General features: G+C 53.6%; 1 protein-coding gene across 4 annotated transcripts in view; it reads left to right on the top strand.

The window, feature by feature from the left end:
• The window catches only part of LOC117003750 (ankyrin repeat and fibronectin type-III domain-containing protein 1-like), a 212,106-nt gene that overhangs the window by 46,430 nt on the left and 149,461 nt on the right, over positions 1 to 16,215 (top strand). For all 4 annotated transcript variants that reach the window (XM_033073944.1, XM_033073945.2, XM_033073943.1 and 1 more), the window contains exons 2-3: positions 1,074 to 1,268; positions 4,330 to 4,547. In XM_033073944.1, the coding sequence (XP_032929835.1) occupies positions 1,074 to 1,268; positions 4,330 to 4,547 (413 nt within the window). The remainder of the gene's footprint in view (positions 1 to 1,073; positions 1,269 to 4,329; positions 4,548 to 16,215) is intronic.

The following is a 16,215-nucleotide window of genomic DNA, read 5'->3' as shown; positions in this document are numbered from 1 at the left end:
GCCGAGCCTGCACAGCCTTAGCTGAGCCAGTAAACCCCGCCCTGCCGCCGTTCTGTTAGTATTTGGCAACTTTGTTGCACGCGGGTCCTCGCTGCGAACGACAGAGCGGCTTATATTCAGGTGCGGCTTATTTATGGACAAAGAACGAAATATTTGCCAACACCCAGAGATGCGGCTTATACTCAGTGCGGCTTGTATTTGTGAATTTACTGTACAGTACCTGGCCAGGGGAGAAGGCTTTGCTGACACAGCAGCAGCTTTCCTGACAGAGGGTGCAGTGTGGTGCTGAGTCAGCTGTGCTCAGGTGGGCAAGAGACCAGTGGCACCTGGCTGTGTGCCAGCCAAGGTGTGGCCACAGGCCCAGGGCAGTGACCATACCCTGTGTTGGGCACTGTTGAGGCACCTCCAGTCCTGAGGTCAGTTCTGGGGTCCTCACAACAAGAAAGACATGGAGGGGCTGAGGGAAGGGAACAGAGCTGGGGAAGGGGTTGGAGCACCAGGAGAGGCTGAGGGAGCTGGGAAAGGGGCTCAGCCTGGAGAGAAGGAGGCTCAGGGGGAACCTTCTGGTTCTGCACAACTCCCTGACAGGAGGGGTCAGGGCTCTGCCCCTAGGGAGCAGCGACAGGACAAGGGGAAATGGCCTCAAGTTGTGCCAGGGGAGGGTTAGGTTGGATCTTGGGGAAAATTTCTTCACGGAAAGGGTGTTAGGGTATTGGAACAGGCTGCCCAGGCCAGTGGTGGAGACACTGTTCCTGGAAGTGATGAAAAGACTTGTGGATGTGGCACTTAGGAACATGGTTTAGTGCTGGGGTAATCGTTGGACTTACTGATCCTAGAGGGCTTTTGCAACCTGGACAATTCCATGATTCCCTCAAGGGTGCTATACTCAGCGAGGGCCTGCGTGTGTGTCACAGAGGGGTCCTGGCCTGAGGAACCTTCTCACCTCCTGAGCAGCCCCTGCCCTGTGTCCTGTCCCTCCTGAAGCCCTGCCCTGTGTCCTGTCCCCCTCCTGAGCAGCCCCTGCCCTGTGTCCTGTCCCTCCTGAAGCCCCTGCCCTTTTCTCTGTCCTGCAGGTCTCTGGACAGGAAGCTGGCAGCGGCCGCTCCTGGGGAAGTCTCGGACTCTGCCCAGCATCCCGCAGTCGCCGGTGCTGAACCGGCTGCCCTTGCTGGAGCCCACAGCCCGCAGGGACGAGATGCCGGAGCAGAAGCCCTACAAGAAGCCCTCGGCCTCTGAGCACCAGAAAGGCTGCACGGTCCCTTCTGCCGGTGAGTGCAGGGTGAGCGCCTGCCCCTCTGTGGCTACAGGATCCCAGTAAAGCTTTCCTGCTTCTCCAGGGGTACAAATCCAACTCCAGCCCACATGCAGTTTATTCTGCTCTGAAAATAGCCCTTCTTGGTGAACTTTTGGGGCTTTTGCCCCTGGTTGAGTCTTTCTGTGATACGTGAACCTCCCCATCCTTCATATCATGCTGGTGAAAAAGAAGAGTCAGTTGTTGGAAGCCACCTGAGGTGGAGAGGTGATGCTTGGCACCTTCTGCCTGAGATACCACCCTAGGGCTTCCTTGGCCAATGCAACAGGCACAGGTGCCTCTTTTTTTGTGTCACAGAGCAGCTTCAGGACACTTGTGGTTGGTCTCCACCCAGGAGAGGTGGCAGGAACATCATCACGGCCCTGGCCTTGGAGATTTGCAAATGCTCCCAGCCTAGCACTGTGTGTTGGCCTTTGGGTCAGCCCTGAGGTTTTTTATCATGTTCTTCTACTCTCATGCTGATCCTGATGAAGTACTAATACAGCTGGGCAAGCTGTTCTGAGCAAGTTTTTTGGCAAAGCTGCTGATGGCCAAAGTGTTTCAGTTCTTTTGGTGCCAGCAGAACCATGCTGGGACTATAAAAGTGATAGGAAAGCGAATTATTAACCCTGAAACAAAGATAAGGCCTGGAAGCCAGGGCAGACGGTCCAGTGCTGAATAAAATCCTTATAAAACAGCTCCCTTCAAACAGCACCCTTGATTTTTTAATTTTTGTGTTATTTTTTAAAAAAATTATCCCTCTCACAGTCAGATCCCTGTGTTGCTCAGCAGAGTAGCTGTCCAAACCCTGGATTAATTTTGATGCTTTTCAGGCTGCATTTCATTTCCTGGTGCTACTAATTCTGCCAAAAGTTGTGCACAGAGCGGATCTTTGCACATGGCTGAGCCAGTTTGATGAGGACCACCCCTTGGGCACACCAGGGAGCACCTGCCTCTGGTCCAGCTCCTGGCCTATGCAGGAGAATGCATGAGCCTGTAGATGAAAGAAAAGACCAAAATCAGCAAAATCCTTGAGAAACTGGGATCAGTGAGAACAGGTGTGGCCCAGCTGCTCTGTACGATTTGAAATTCAACTCCTCCTGCTTGGGTGTGGTGCCCTGCGCAGAGGCGTGAGTGCAGCAGGTGAATCCTTTCACTCCTTCAGCACATGGCCTTGGCCCTTTCTTGCTCAGGGCAGCAGAGCAATGGGGGCTATGTCTGGGTGAGCTGTGGGGCTGGGAGGGGTCAGTCTCAAGGACACAGTGTGGCGCAGGCAGTGGCTGGGCCATCTCAGGTGAGCACGGGGGTGGGTTCCTCCTTTCATATGCGATTTCCCCACGTGTCCCTTGTGTCTCCTGTGCCAGTGTTCCCTGCTGTGCTCCCAGAGCGATGCTATCTTACAATGGCAGTCAGGATCTGCCTCCGATTGATGTGTTTGTGCATGGAATAATCACAGCTTTCAAATAGCAGTTCCTGTGTTGTGTGAGGTGACATTTGGAGAGGAGCAGCAGCAGCTTATTAAATTGAAAGTAGGGGAGGAAGAATCTACACGATGCTTGGAGTGCTGTGCTCTGGGTTGCCTCTTTCATGGAATGGTTTGGGTTTGGGTTGGAAGGGACCTTCAAGATAATCTTGTTCCACCCCCTCTGCCATGAGCAGAGGCACCTCCCACTATCCCAGGTTGCTCCAAGCAATGTCCAACCTGGCCTTGGACACTTCCAGGGATGCAGGGGCAGCCACAGCTTCTCTGGGCACCCTGTGCCAGGGCCTCCCCATCCTCCCAGGGAACAAGTCCTTCCTAATGTCCAATCTAATCCTACCTTCTGGCAGTGTGTGTAGGTGGTTCCTCCTCTGGTGGCTTGTAGTCCAGCCTGTGTCTCATCATATTCCATGTAAACCCCACAGGCTTCCTGGGTAAACTGGACTGCACTGCTGAACTGGGGCTTAGGGCCATTATCTGCTTTAAACTTCAGAAGTGTTCTGCTCCTCAGCCCTGGTGTAGTGGGATCAGAGTCGTTCATGCTCAAATGGGCTGGGTTTTTCAGAAATGAGAGGCCAAGGATGTTGCCTTGGTAAGAGGCTGCAGGAGGGGGAGAGCCCCTGAAGGCAGTCCTGTGAGATGCTCTTTGGGGTTAATAATTGAGAAGAGGCTTTCATTGATTGTTTGTCATGGCTTGAGCAGTGATTTTTGCTGAGGGGAGGAGGCAAGGAAAGCTCCAGATGTAAAGAGGAGATTGGCAACAAAAAGCAGGCGACAATATGAGGCGAAAGGAAAAGAGCACAGCAGTGATATTGTGAAAACATCTCCTGTTGTTTTGTTGTTTTTCCCTTTTGTTGCAATGAAATGTGGTCAGTCCTGCCCTGCAATCACCAGCCCTGCATGGTGCCAGCTGTCCTGTGCCACTTCTGCCACTGTCTCAGTGCTGGTGAGGTTTGTCCCCAGGGCTCAGCCCTGCACTGCTGCATCCTGTTGTTGCTGGCGTCGGGCGGGTGAAGAAGGGAGGTCTGGCTTCTGTCCTTCATGGGGCTGTTGATTTGCTCCTGGCTGTGCCATAAAGGGGTTTGTTCTTTTTTCCTGCAGGAGGAGATAGCAATAAATCCTTTTGTAATTTGTAACACTGGTGATGCCTCATTTTTCCCATTCAAAAAGCAAGACTTCAAGGCTAGGTTGGACAGGGCTTGGAGCCACCTGATGAAGTGGAAGGTGTCCCTGCCCAAGGCAGGAAGTTGGAATGAGATGAGCTTTAAGCTTCCTTCCAACAAAAAGCATTTCATGATTGTAACTGTATTTGACTGATTCCTGCCAGGAAGATGGTGGGGGCTGTGGGTACCTAGGGTGTGCAGATTGGGTGCAGGGGCTGTTGTCTGGGATTTGTGGGAGGGACCTGCCCTCTAAGTTCCCAGCATCTGTACCCCATGGCTGTGGAATGGCCAGAGGGGGTCCAGGGATGCCCACTGAGCATCTCGAGAGCTGGCTGGAGGAGTAGGACATGTCTGGCTCATGCTCTGATGGGGAGGCCTCTCCTTGTCCTTGGCAGGGGAGGCCTGGCGGCTGGAGGATGACTGCTCAGAGCCCCCCAGGGGCCCCCAGCTGGGCACGGCGGTGGAGGATGCCCCATTCAGCTTCTTCCGCAGCCGCTCCTGCTACATGAGGAAGAGCCTGTCTGTGGACAACCACCTGGGCTCCCTGAGCTACGCCGTGCACCCAGCCGAGAGCAAGGCCGAGCGCGTCAGGACCAAGCTGCGGCGGCAGTTCGTGAGTATTGGGCTCTGGCCCCCCACGTTCATACACACGCGGCTTCCCAAAAACGCTGACATCTTGGAGAGCTATTTTTGTGCCCAACATTAGTAAAACAACAGAAAGAGAGGCTGCTCCAGAGTGGTGGAGCAGATGGTGGTGGCAGCTCGACTTTGCCCAGCCCGTGACAGAGCCCCTCTGCTAGGGGGTTCCTGTCCCCCCTGGCTCCCGATGGGCTCTCACCAGCTCTGGGCTGCTGCTGCTCAGCTGGGTGAAGTGTGAGACGAGGGCCTGCACTCTGGGCACTGCTGTCCAAAGCATGAAACAAGGCTGAAAACAGGAAATGAGTTTTCCTGTCTTCAGCTTTGTGTCTGTGAGGCACTGCACCTTCCCAAAGGTTTGCAGTGGCCACCGGTGGGGGGTTGGGGCAACAGTGAGCCAGCACCAAGTCCCTGGGGCAGCTCAGACCCTGGCCCTTGGGAGCTCTGGGTAGCAGAACAGCAGGGATGTGACAGGGCTGCCCCACAGCTGTGGGAGCCTCTGATCAATGTTTAATGGGCTCTGCCTCTTCTTCTTCCCAGGGACACCCAACTCCGGGGTTCAGATGTCTTTCCCCCGCCTCGTTAACCCGCTTGGGGTTGTAATGAGGGCTCAGGTGTCACGGTGATGAGAAGCACTTGGTGTTGAGTGGCAATGGCTGAGAGAGTCGGTACAATGGGAATGGAGCAGGGAATGGGCTGAGGCAGCACAGTTCCCCCTGCCCCAGGCTGTGCACAGACAGATCTGCTGGGGCCCTGCAAGCTCCTGTGCCTCACGACAAGGCCTGGTCCCTCCAGGCTCACACGCACTGGGGGTTTCTCCTGGTGTAGCTGGGCAGTGTCACAGCTGGGCAGCGTGGCTCTGGGGGTCACCCTCCCTGCTTGTGCCTGCATTGTTGGATGCAGCCAGAACTTTTGTCCCAGGAGGGCAGCTCCAGTCTTGCAGTGTGCTGGAGCAGCAGTGGGTGCTGTGGGGGAGTCTGTGGGAGCTGCTCACAGTCCCAGTGCTGCCAGTGAACCTTCTCTCTGGGAGCTGCTGCCTCAGGCTCAGGAAGCACTTGAAACCTCAGGGGATGGACATCGGCACGAGCAGGATGGGGCACCTGAGGAGTGGCTGAAAGATGTTGGAGATGTTTAAGATGAGGCGGCCCTGTTGTGGGGTAAGGAACTGTCTGCTTTTTCTGTCTGTCTGGATTTGTGGCTCCAAGCTGTACCCAGGAGAGCAGGAGGGATGGGAGGGTGCTGAGGTTCTGGGGACTGTTGTCTTTTCAGGGATGTTTGTCCAGTATCTCTGTAAGACCTGTTCCCCACAGCCTCTGTGCTGCAGAGGAGATGGGCGCAAAAGATGTGGAAGCACTTGTATTTTAAGCTCAGTGTCCTGGTACCTGCATAGAACTGGGTTTCTGCCCTCCATGTGGGGCAGCCCCCTGTCCCTCCCTGCTTGGTGCCATGCCAGCACCTCTCTGTGCTGTCTGTGGCTGGTTTGATTTGGCCTTTGACTTACTCAGAGTTTGGGGACCTTTAGTTTTCTTTGGTATACCCACAGAGCTGACTGTCAAGGAACAGAGCAGGTTTTTTGTAGGATGTGGGGTTGTCTTTTCCTTGCTAAATCATTTCTGGCTCATTCCAACATAAGAGTTGTTGCTATAGTCTCAGCCATGGGCTCTGACCTTGTGAGACCTGCTGAGAAAAGCAGACTCATCCTGCTCGGAAAGGGCTTCCAGAGGCCCTTCAGCAGAGGCAGAAAGTGTGGAGGAAGGTGTACTGGCAGCGCTTGGCTGAGGCTTGGGCCAGTAGAGGACCAGCATTCCCAGCACAGCCCCAGAGCCTGGTTTGTAAGTTCAAAGTACAGATCCTGCCAAGCTGGGGAAGTTATTTCCAAGAACAGTTCTGAGCTCTGTGTCCTCCAGGGCTGGGTTAGTTACTTTCCATCTTTGTGCTGGAGGTGTTGCATCTTCCCCTGGGCGTGTGTTGTGCTTTGGCTCTGTGACACTGGCTCTGCTCAGCCCTGGCTGGGGGAGGAGTCGCTGCCGGGTGGGATCTGCTCTCCTCATGCATGGCACAGCACATACAGGAGACAGCACAATTTACTGTATCACAGTGGCTCATCTTTTCGGAAGAAGCTGGATTCATTTTTTCATTTGTCTGGGCTGTTGCACTTCCCCAGCCTGTAATGTCGGTTTCTGGCTTTGCTGTTTCATTGCTAACACTTTGAGCCACCTTTGCTGTGTGAGCAAAGCAGCTGCTTGGCTTGGTTTTAAAATTCCCCAAAACTGGAATTTTGGAATTGCTGAAAGAGGGGAGAGGCTCTTGAGGCTTTGGGTGGGCCCCTCCCATGGCAGGGTGGATGGTGACGGGGCAGAGCTGCTGCCCACGTGCACACAGTGCCGTGTGGCCATCTCACATCCATGTGATCAGGTGCTGCCTAACCAAGGCCTTGTGCTGGTCATGGGCACCTGACCTTGTCCAAGGGAGAATTTGCTATAATTTATATGAGAACACTGGAGTCTGCCTTCCCTATTCCCCTTGCTGTAACATACTGGGTGCTGCCAGGGCTGCTGAAGCAACTTTTAGCACAGGGGGAGCACCTGCAAATCCTACCTGGCCGCACTGTCCTGGAGCAGCCACTCTTCCTGTGCCTGCCAGAGGCCAGCACACCTGCCTTCCTCCCAGAGCACTGGGGAGGGTGGGATTTCTCCAGCCATGTCACTAGTGGCAGGTGTCTGCAGTCCCACTCTGCTGTGTGATGGATCTGCACGTACAGATTACTGGAATTTGCATAATTTGAATTTTAAATTATTCCAATTTTTGTGATTGTCAGAACGAGTTTTCTTTCTAATAAGCCTTTCCTTTTAACTCCTCCAAGGCCTGTAGTGCTGTCAGCATTCCTGCCTTGGAGACAGGGGAGCAGCTGATTGCTTTTGACATCTGTCTCTCACTCGGATCTCCTGCCTTGTCCCAGTCACTCCAGCTGTCACAGAGACAGTGACCATGGCCAGGCTGGGACTGTGCTATGTGAGCTTGGGCATGTTGTCTGGGGACACTTGGTGGTGGCCAAGAGACTGTTTTGTTTTTGTGCCCAGCTGGCTCCTGAGATGGGCAGCAGGAGTAGGAATGGGACCTTCTGCAGTGTCCCTTGCTGGGGGAGGAGAAGTGAGACATGGCTGAGTTACAGACTGTGCTGCTCTCCTTGTCTTCACTGGAAAACTGGTCATTAAAGGCAGAGTTAACCCTGTTAAACTCAGCATTAACCTTATGGAGCATTAAAAGAGGTCACCAGAGCTGAGTCACTCTCTGTGGTGGCTGCTAGGAGAGTCAGTGCAGATTGCAGCAAGGCTCTGAGGGAATTGTGCTCTTCCCTTTTCCCCATAGGACTTTCAAGTTCTCTGTATCTAGGCCAGTTGCTCTGGCATTGCCCACTCATTTTGTGATGTTGTGGCACAGATCCTGCTGCCTCTGAAGTGGAGGAGCTAGCAGTGCCTGGGGTCCAACATGCTGACCCAGCTTGGTTTGAGGTCTCTACCCTGACCCCTCTGCAGCTCTGAAATGACGTGCTGCTCTCTAAGCATCATGGAGGAGTCACCCAGTTTGTGCAGTGGAGGTGGAGGAGAGCAGCCCTTGGCATTGCCATGGTATCCCTGGTGCTACCCCAGCTGCCCTGGCACTTCTGCTTGCTGTAGCTCCTGCAGGTTTCAAGTAGGTGACTTAAGGTTGCCTCTGCACTAATTAATTTTACTCAGTGCTCTCATGCACTCACTTATTTTTAAATTATTATTATTTGTGTATGATATTTTTCCAGGCAGTGATTCTGATATGAAATGTCTGTGCCCTGCAGGAAACACTTAGACTCTGTTTGTCTTGGGAGTTCTACAGATGAGTTGAGCAGAGGAAATCCCTGCCTAACAAAGTGATGATGACAGAGACAAGGTGAATTGGGATAGCAGAGTCTGGGAAGGGAGGCAATGGGTGGAGGAACTCACTGTGTGGTAGAGGCCTGGTCACATCTGGGGCTCACTGACAGCACCTGGGCTGGCATCAGGTACCTGTCCAGGTTTCCTGTCCCTGGTGGTCACTGCAGTGATGTTGGGGTGTGCAGAAGCTGCCTCAGCCCAGAGCAGCACCAGTCCAAGAGGTGTGATTATCCTGATCTGGGTTTTGGGTGCCAGGTGAGCTAAAGACAAGGTAGGACCTTGGTAGAACTCATCTGTGTGTTATCCCAGTGGTTTGATCTTGTTCCTAAGTGTGCAGGGTCCTCCCCAAGTCGGCTGGGTGCAGCCTGCTGGAGGCTCTGGTGTGATGCTTGTAGTGACAGCAAGGTCGTGGCTCACCCTGCCACGATGCCTATGATGCCAGTGAAATCCCACTCTCTCCTTGCTGTGTTTTATTGGGTTCTTTTCTGACACTGCTATGAACCATGCACTCTCATACCTGATTTCAGAAAGGATCAGCAAGCAGACAGGATTCCTGGCTGTGTCTGTAGTTCATTGTGATAAAAATAAAGAAATCACAGAATCACAGGGCAGTTTGGTTAAAACTACCTACCACTAAAAATTATCTCATCCCAACCCCTGCCATGAGCAGGGACACCTTCCACTATCCCAGCTTGCTCCAAGCCCCATCCAACCTGGCCTTGGACACTTCCAGGGGGGTTGGGGGATGCAGCTATGGCTTCTCTGGGTTGGAGAAATGGCCATGTGAGAGGCAGGTCAGCTGTGCTTGGTGAGGAGCTGGAGCAGAGCAATGAGAATCATCCTGGACCTCCACGCGACTGCCACACCTCCCAGAGCAGAGTGGCAGTGCCTGCCTGAGGGAGGTAATTGCTGAGGCAGGTGAAGTTTGAACCCTGTGTCTCCTGTGTCTAGCCCCTCCTCCCCACATTGCTCACTTGCCGACTGTTGTTCACTGAGTGCTTAACAGAAAAACACAAACCTGCTAAATGACGTGTTTGGAGCCAGAGAGCGACTCATTCCCTGGAGAGCAGGGAAGACGCTCCCTGTGAATCACCCCACTCTGCAAATTAGTGTGGGAGTGAGCAGGCACAGCAAAGCTCGAAACCAAAGTGTACCCAGCTCATTTCTCTGCTGAACGTGGTTTTATTTACAACAGCAGCTTGTGACGTCCCAGTTGGCACTTCGTGGTGCCTATAGTAAAGCAGGGATGGTCGGGAGGAGCACAGCGTCCTGTGGGACTGCTCTCACCATCCCACTTAAAGGGAGGTTCTCCTGTGGGAGGAATTTGGAAGTGGAGGAGCAGTTTGTGGGGAATGCTGGCAGAGAGGGGATTCTGGTGGGGTTGGGGACAGTGTGAGACATCCCACTTTGTCAAAGACAGGTTGGGAGCAGATATCTGTGACAATCCATATGAGCTGGGGTGAGTGAGCCTCTCCTGTGAGAAAGGTTGGCCCAGTGCTGGGAAGGTTGAGAGCACAGGAATCTAAAATTAACACACAGAAGATGTAGGATCCTGAACTTGAAACTGGAAGGGGTTTGTTGCTGAGGACCAGACTTTGGGTTTGATTTCAGTGCTGCTGTTGCAGGGTGAGTACTAGGGAGATTAACATGTCCTTTTCCAAGAAAATATGCAGGCTAGCTTTGGTCCTAACCTGGGCCTTTCCAAATAACTTATGCAAACTCTCACAAGATAACCTCTGGATTCAAAATACAACACCCACAGTGAGAAACCAGCAGGCTCTCCCTGCAAACCCGCAGTGTTTGCTCCCTCTGCTGGCATTGCTCTGGCGAGGAGAGCCTGGATCCACCTGGTGAAGGCTGGCAGTGCTGGGGAGCATGGGGCATCCCCCAGGCTGGCAGGGACAAAGGAGCAGCTTCAGCAAGCCCCAGTGCAACGTCCTGCACCCAGACTGGGGCAATCCCAAGCACAAGCACAGATTGGGCAGGGAATGGATCAAGGAAGTCCTGAGTAGGACTTAGAGGTGTTAGTAGATGAGGGTTGGACCTGCCCCATCCATGTGCACCCAGAGCCCTCCAAGCCTGGGCTGATCCCCCAGCATGGGCAGCAGGGGAGGGGGGGATTCTGCCCCACTCAAGTGAGACCCCACCCACAGGGCTGCCCCAGCCCTTTGGCCAACAGCAGAAGGACGTGGAACTGCTGGAGAGAGCTCAGAGGAGGCCACAGAGATGCTCCAAGGGCTGGAGCCCCTCTGCTCTGGAGCCAGGCTGGGAGAGCTGGGGGTGCTCACCTGGAGAAGAGAAGGCTCCAGGGACACCTCAGAGCCCTTCCAGGGCCTAAAGGGGCTCCAGGAGAGCTGGGGTGGGAGTTGGGACAAGGGATGGAGGGACAGGGTAAGGAGGAATGGTTTCCACTGCCAGAGGGCAGGGATAGATGGGATATTGGGAAGGAATTGTTCCCTGGGAGGGTGGTGAGGCCCTGGCACAGGGTGCCCAGAGAAACTGTGGCTGCCCCTGGATCCCTGGAAGTGTCCCAGGCCAGGTTGGACAGGGTTTGGAGCAATCTGGGACTGTGGAAGGTGTCCCTGGACATGGCAAGGGGTTGGGATGAGTTTTAACAGGCCTTCCCAATCCAATCTATTCTATGATTCTATGAAATTTCCAACCTCTGATGTGTTACCATTTATATTTCTGCACAAGGAACATCAACTGCTCAGTGAGCAGCAGGGCTGAGGAGGAGGAGAGCAGAGTCATTTGCCAACATCCAATTTTACTCTGCTTCTACATGCCAGACTCACCAAAAATGTGCACCATGTCCTTTGGTATGTGAAGTTTGTGTGAAAAAAGAAAATAACCATAGTGATTTAAAATAAGTGAGACACTCTTTTATGAGCTGGACTATTCCTCTTATGTGGCAGGACTGGAGCCTTACATGAAAATCACAAGATTTTTTGGATTGGAACTTCAGCCCTGTCTAGGCTCTTGGCAGTGCAGGGTGGGCTTTGGGCTGCAGCCAGCAATGGTTCAGCTGTGTGGAGAAACAAATGCTTTTGGCTCCATTCTGCTGAGCATGAGGGCTTCTGCTGGCATGACCAGATCAGTGTCTGTTTGTGTGAGGGGATGCTTCACCTTCTTACCTGCCTTTGTCTGGTTGTCCCCTCCCAACAGCTGGCTGTGATGGTGACAGTGGCCACATGTCTGCTGCCCAGGCCCTTCTTGGCCTTGACATTCAGCAAGAGAGGTTCTTGCTGGGGCTGTTCTTGTTAATCCCAAAGTGCCTGGATGCACGCAGGTCACTGCTCAGATCAGGTGTACTAAATCCCAACAATCCAGTGCTGCCCATGAGGGCACTTAGTCCACCTGCAATCCTTCATTTTGTTTCCTGGGAGATACATTCCTCTGCTTTTCCTCCCGAGCCCATTGCAGTTGTTTCCTAGATCTCAGAAAGGAAATCTGACTGTTGTAATGTGTCCTCTTACAGCTCAGACCCACAGTCTGCAGCTCATTGGGTCCTTGTGGTGTGAGGGAGCCAGGTGCCCCAGGTTTGTGAGCAAATAGTGCAATCCCCGTATGCTTTTCCTGCCTTTCCTGGAGCGTGCCAGTGAAGAAGGTGCTTTGACAGCCTGAGGTTTAAATCCTTCAGAGCACTTTTCCTACAAGCACATTACTGCAGGGAGATGCTTGTGCCTGAATGAGCCCTTTGGGTCACGGCTGTGGCTTCACAGAGACTCAGGTGGACTCAGCTGCAGGACTGGGAGCACTGGGGTGTAGTGGCTGTGTGGAGGTGGCACTTCATGTGTTCTGGGTGCCATCAGCTGCTGCTGCGGAGCCTCTCCAGGTGCAGCCTGCCTGGGATGCACTGCATAAATCCCCAGGAGGCTGTAAGGCAGTTTTTCCATGAGGAACCTTGGAGCTCTGAGCTGCTGGGCAGTGCTGGAGCATGGCTGCAGTAGCCGCTGAGTGCTGCAGTAGCCGCTGTGTGCTGCAACAGCTATGTGCTGCAGTAGCAGGTGCTTGCTGCAAGAGGTCTCTGCAGCACCACGCTTCACACACCCAGCCTGCAGCTGCTGCTCCCCAGCTGCTTCAGTTTTCCTTACTTCCTCTGGCTCAGGTGCTGGATTTTACCTGCCTCTGCTCTCATTACAGAGTTCTCAGACTCTGAATCATGGCATTCCACAATGGTTTGAGTTGGGATGGACTTTAAAGCTCATCCCAGTCCACCCCCTGCCATTGGCAAGGACACCTGCCACTATTCCAGGTTGCTCCAAGCCACATCCAGCCTGGCCCTGGATACTCCCAGGGATCCAGGGGCAGCCACAGCTTCTCTGTGCCAGGGCCTCCCCACCCTCACAAGGGAACAATTCCTTCCCAATTTACCATCTATCCCTGCCCTCTGGCAGTAGGACACCATTCCCTGTGTCCTGTCACTCCAAGTCCTTGTCCAAAGCCCTCTCTAGCTCTCCTGTACCTCACAATTTCCCCACTCATTATGCCTGGGAGTCTGTGGGAACCTCTCAAAGCTCTCCACAGCACCGGGGGTCACTGGGTCAGCACCCAGTGGTGACATCTGACTGTCTATCATTAGTGAGAATTGTCAGGACTCTGTGCTGTCCGTGCACATGGAACCAAGGCTCAGCTCTGTTGCTGCCCACTCTCCAGGGTGACTTGTGTCCAGGTGAGTGGTGGGACATGACATTGCTGCTCCTGGAGCGTGCTTGCCCTGCTGCAAGTCCCAGCACCTCATGGAGGGTTTGCTGCTGGCTGAGTATTGCTGATCTCAGGTGGGGCAGGAGGGACTTTGGGGGGATGTTGTTACAGACCAGAACTCAATTTGAACATAGCTTTTGTGGCACACAGCTAGCCTTAGCTGTCCCTCCTGCCCTGCAGATCCCGCAGGGCTCACAGTAACAGAGCCGACATTCAACAGTCCCCTGGCAGGGGGGTGTGGCAGGACAGTGCCACCCTGTTCCATGGGACACTGGCACGTACAGGGCAGAGCTGACTGTTCCACTGGGGTTTCCATGTGTCTCCTTTCCCCCTTTGTTGCATGGTGCCCACCCTGGCACACGGGAACCCGTGGGCACCATGAGTTGGGGCACAGGCTGGAACTGGTTCAGCTTCTTGGGGAAGGCTGACAGCAGAAGGTCTGGTCAGGACTGGGGCTGGAGAGAGCTCTCTGCCATCCCAGGGTCCCTGGCAGGGCCCCCACAGCTTCTCTCCCTCTCCAGGAGGCTTGTGGGGATGGCTGCCGCTTCCTGAGGAGCACAGCTCAGGAAGGAGCTGGCTGTGATCTCAAAGGGACCTGAAGGTTGGAGATTAAGTGGAGCATTTCCGCTGGGAACAAGCTGATGTCTGGGTCAGGTGTCACCCTGCTCTGACTGCAGCAGCAGCCTTGGTGCACTTGGGAAAGATGAAAAAGAAAAGATCCTGAAACCTAAGAGCTACTTTGGTTCTGGTTTTACTCCAAGAATAGAAACAAAGACGATGGATTTACATCACCAGGAGCAACTTGAGGAGGGAGGGGGAAGTGATGGGACCTCACTAGTGACAGGAATGTGCTGGCAAGAGGAGGGCCCTGGTGACAGGGAGGCGGTTTGACCTGGGGGCTCCTGTTAGCATTTTTTTTCATCTCACTTGTGTTTTATTTTTTAGTGGCGAGTTGGTGAGGTTCAGCAACTGTGCCTTATCTCTGTAAGGGAGCACTTGCAGTGGCAGAGAGTGCCCAGGCTGTTGCACAGAGAGAGGCCCTGCTGAATCTGTCTTTGCTGAAGCTTCCAGACAGCCCAGGAGAAGAGAACCTGGCACCCAGGAGCAACTGGCAGGGGAGTAAGAAGGCTGAATGATGTTTTTGCAGGAGAAAATGTCCCTGTTTCTTTGGTTGTTACAGAGGTGACTTTCCAAGGTAGAGAGGACCTTTTCTGAAATGTCTGGCTATCAGCATGACAGCATTCAACTTCTGGATGCCCCTGTTCCCTGACAGCAGATATGTCCAGCCTTGTGATAAGTTTCAGCACTTCTGGACGCTTTGAGGAAAGCAGGATGGAACAGCTGTCCTGGAATGACCCTACATGCTTGCAGTGTCCCTGTGGGGGTGGTGGGATCCTGGAAAGACTCCAGTTTCAACTTGGGGTGTTCAGGTCTTGTCCGGGCCTCTGTTACCTCCTGGGGAGAGAGGGAGGAAACTGATTGCTGGAGCAGATCAGGGATGGAACTTCATGTCAGGAAGCTCCAAGGGACATTGATAGGTCCCTGCTGGGCCTGGGCTCTGGTCCAGCCCCTGCATTCCTCTCTGGCAGTAACTGGTGCACAGGGAGGGGGAGCCACACACTGGGCTGTGGCACCTGGGCTGGGAGGGGGCTCGTGCCCACTCTGGTTGGGGTTTGTGCTGCTTCCTCTCTGGCAGGGGTCATTCTCTTTCAATAATTTGCCTCCACGTCTTTGTGGGTGGGTTCCTGTTTCAGGCTTGAAAGTCAGTAGCAAACCCCATAGCTCGGCTGATTAGCCAGGTTTTGTCCAGGTGACAAAATTCACTGTTCCGTGTGGCCACCAGGTACCGCTGGTGACATCTGTGGCATTGGCTCTGCAGCAGTTTGTTGTACAATGGTGGTAGGATGGAGCACTGGCTGCTCTAAAAGTAGGGAAAATAGAGTCCTAGTGCCTGGTGCTGGCCTGGGAGGGCTGCAGCCCTTTGCTTGCTGTGAAAAGGCACTAAGTCCTTTGCCCTGGGATTGAGCCTTGTGATGCTCCAAAAGGAGCACACAGACCACATTCCTAGAAGCCTTTTTGTTGTTGAGCCCGTGGGAAGGATTTGGGCAGGAAGCAGGAGGTGTGCCTGGAGAGTTCCAGTGGGCTTCAGGTGAATCCAGTCTTTCCCCCAGAGTTCTGGCTGTTCTGTGGTTCTGTGTGCTTTTACCAAGAGCCTCCGGGTGATGTTTTGTTCATCTCACTTCTGGAAAGCACTGAAGAGGCTGCCCAGAGAATTTGTGGAGTCTCCCTCAGTGGGGATGTTCAAAACTCACCAGGACACAATCCTGTGCTGAGTCCTCTGGGATGGCCCTGCTTGAGCAGAGAGGTGGGATCAGATGACCCCTCCAGTGGTCTTTCCAACCTGAACTATTCTGGCATTCTGTAACAATACTGGTGGTCTGATCCAGATTTCCTAACCTTTCTGCATTGAGCCTGTGAGGAGGCACCTTCTCAGGAAGGTGCAGCCCTTCTGCCATCCTTCATCTTCTTCCTGAGATGGCATCGCCACCAGAGAGCCTTTGGATGTGATTATGTATTGCTTGGTATATCAGCAAAGCTGCTTTGGCATCTGGGAAGCCAAGAGGGCAAACTGCAAATCTTCAGCTTGTGTGTTACTGTGAGTGAATCAATAACTGGGGCAGCCCTGGACATTGCCTGCTCTGAGTCCTACAGGACACATGGAGCTGGAGCAGCTGAACATGGCATAACCAGAGCTTTGTCAGCTGGGCATGTTCTCGTGCAGGTGTCAAACCAACCAACCAAACTGGGTTTAATTCCCACCACATTCAGCAGATCAGAGTGTTTTCCTTACCTACCCTGGCACAGGCATCCCCAGATGATGTCACTGAGCTCCTTCTGGGGGTGTCTGTCCTCCCTTCAGGATGAGTGTTTGTCCAGCTAGAGTCCTGCTTCTGGGTGCCCTGTTCTTGCTGACAGTGGTGGCTGGAAGCTGCAGCCATCTGTTTGTTTGATCTAGATTTTAATGGAAATCCT

This window comes from Catharus ustulatus, chromosome 16 (genome assembly GCF_009819885.2).
Source record: "Catharus ustulatus isolate bCatUst1 chromosome 16, bCatUst1.pri.v2, whole genome shotgun sequence".
NCBI classification, from domain to species: domain Eukaryota; kingdom Metazoa; phylum Chordata; class Aves; order Passeriformes; family Turdidae; genus Catharus; species Catharus ustulatus.
This window is presented reverse-complemented; position numbering and strand designations above follow the sequence as displayed.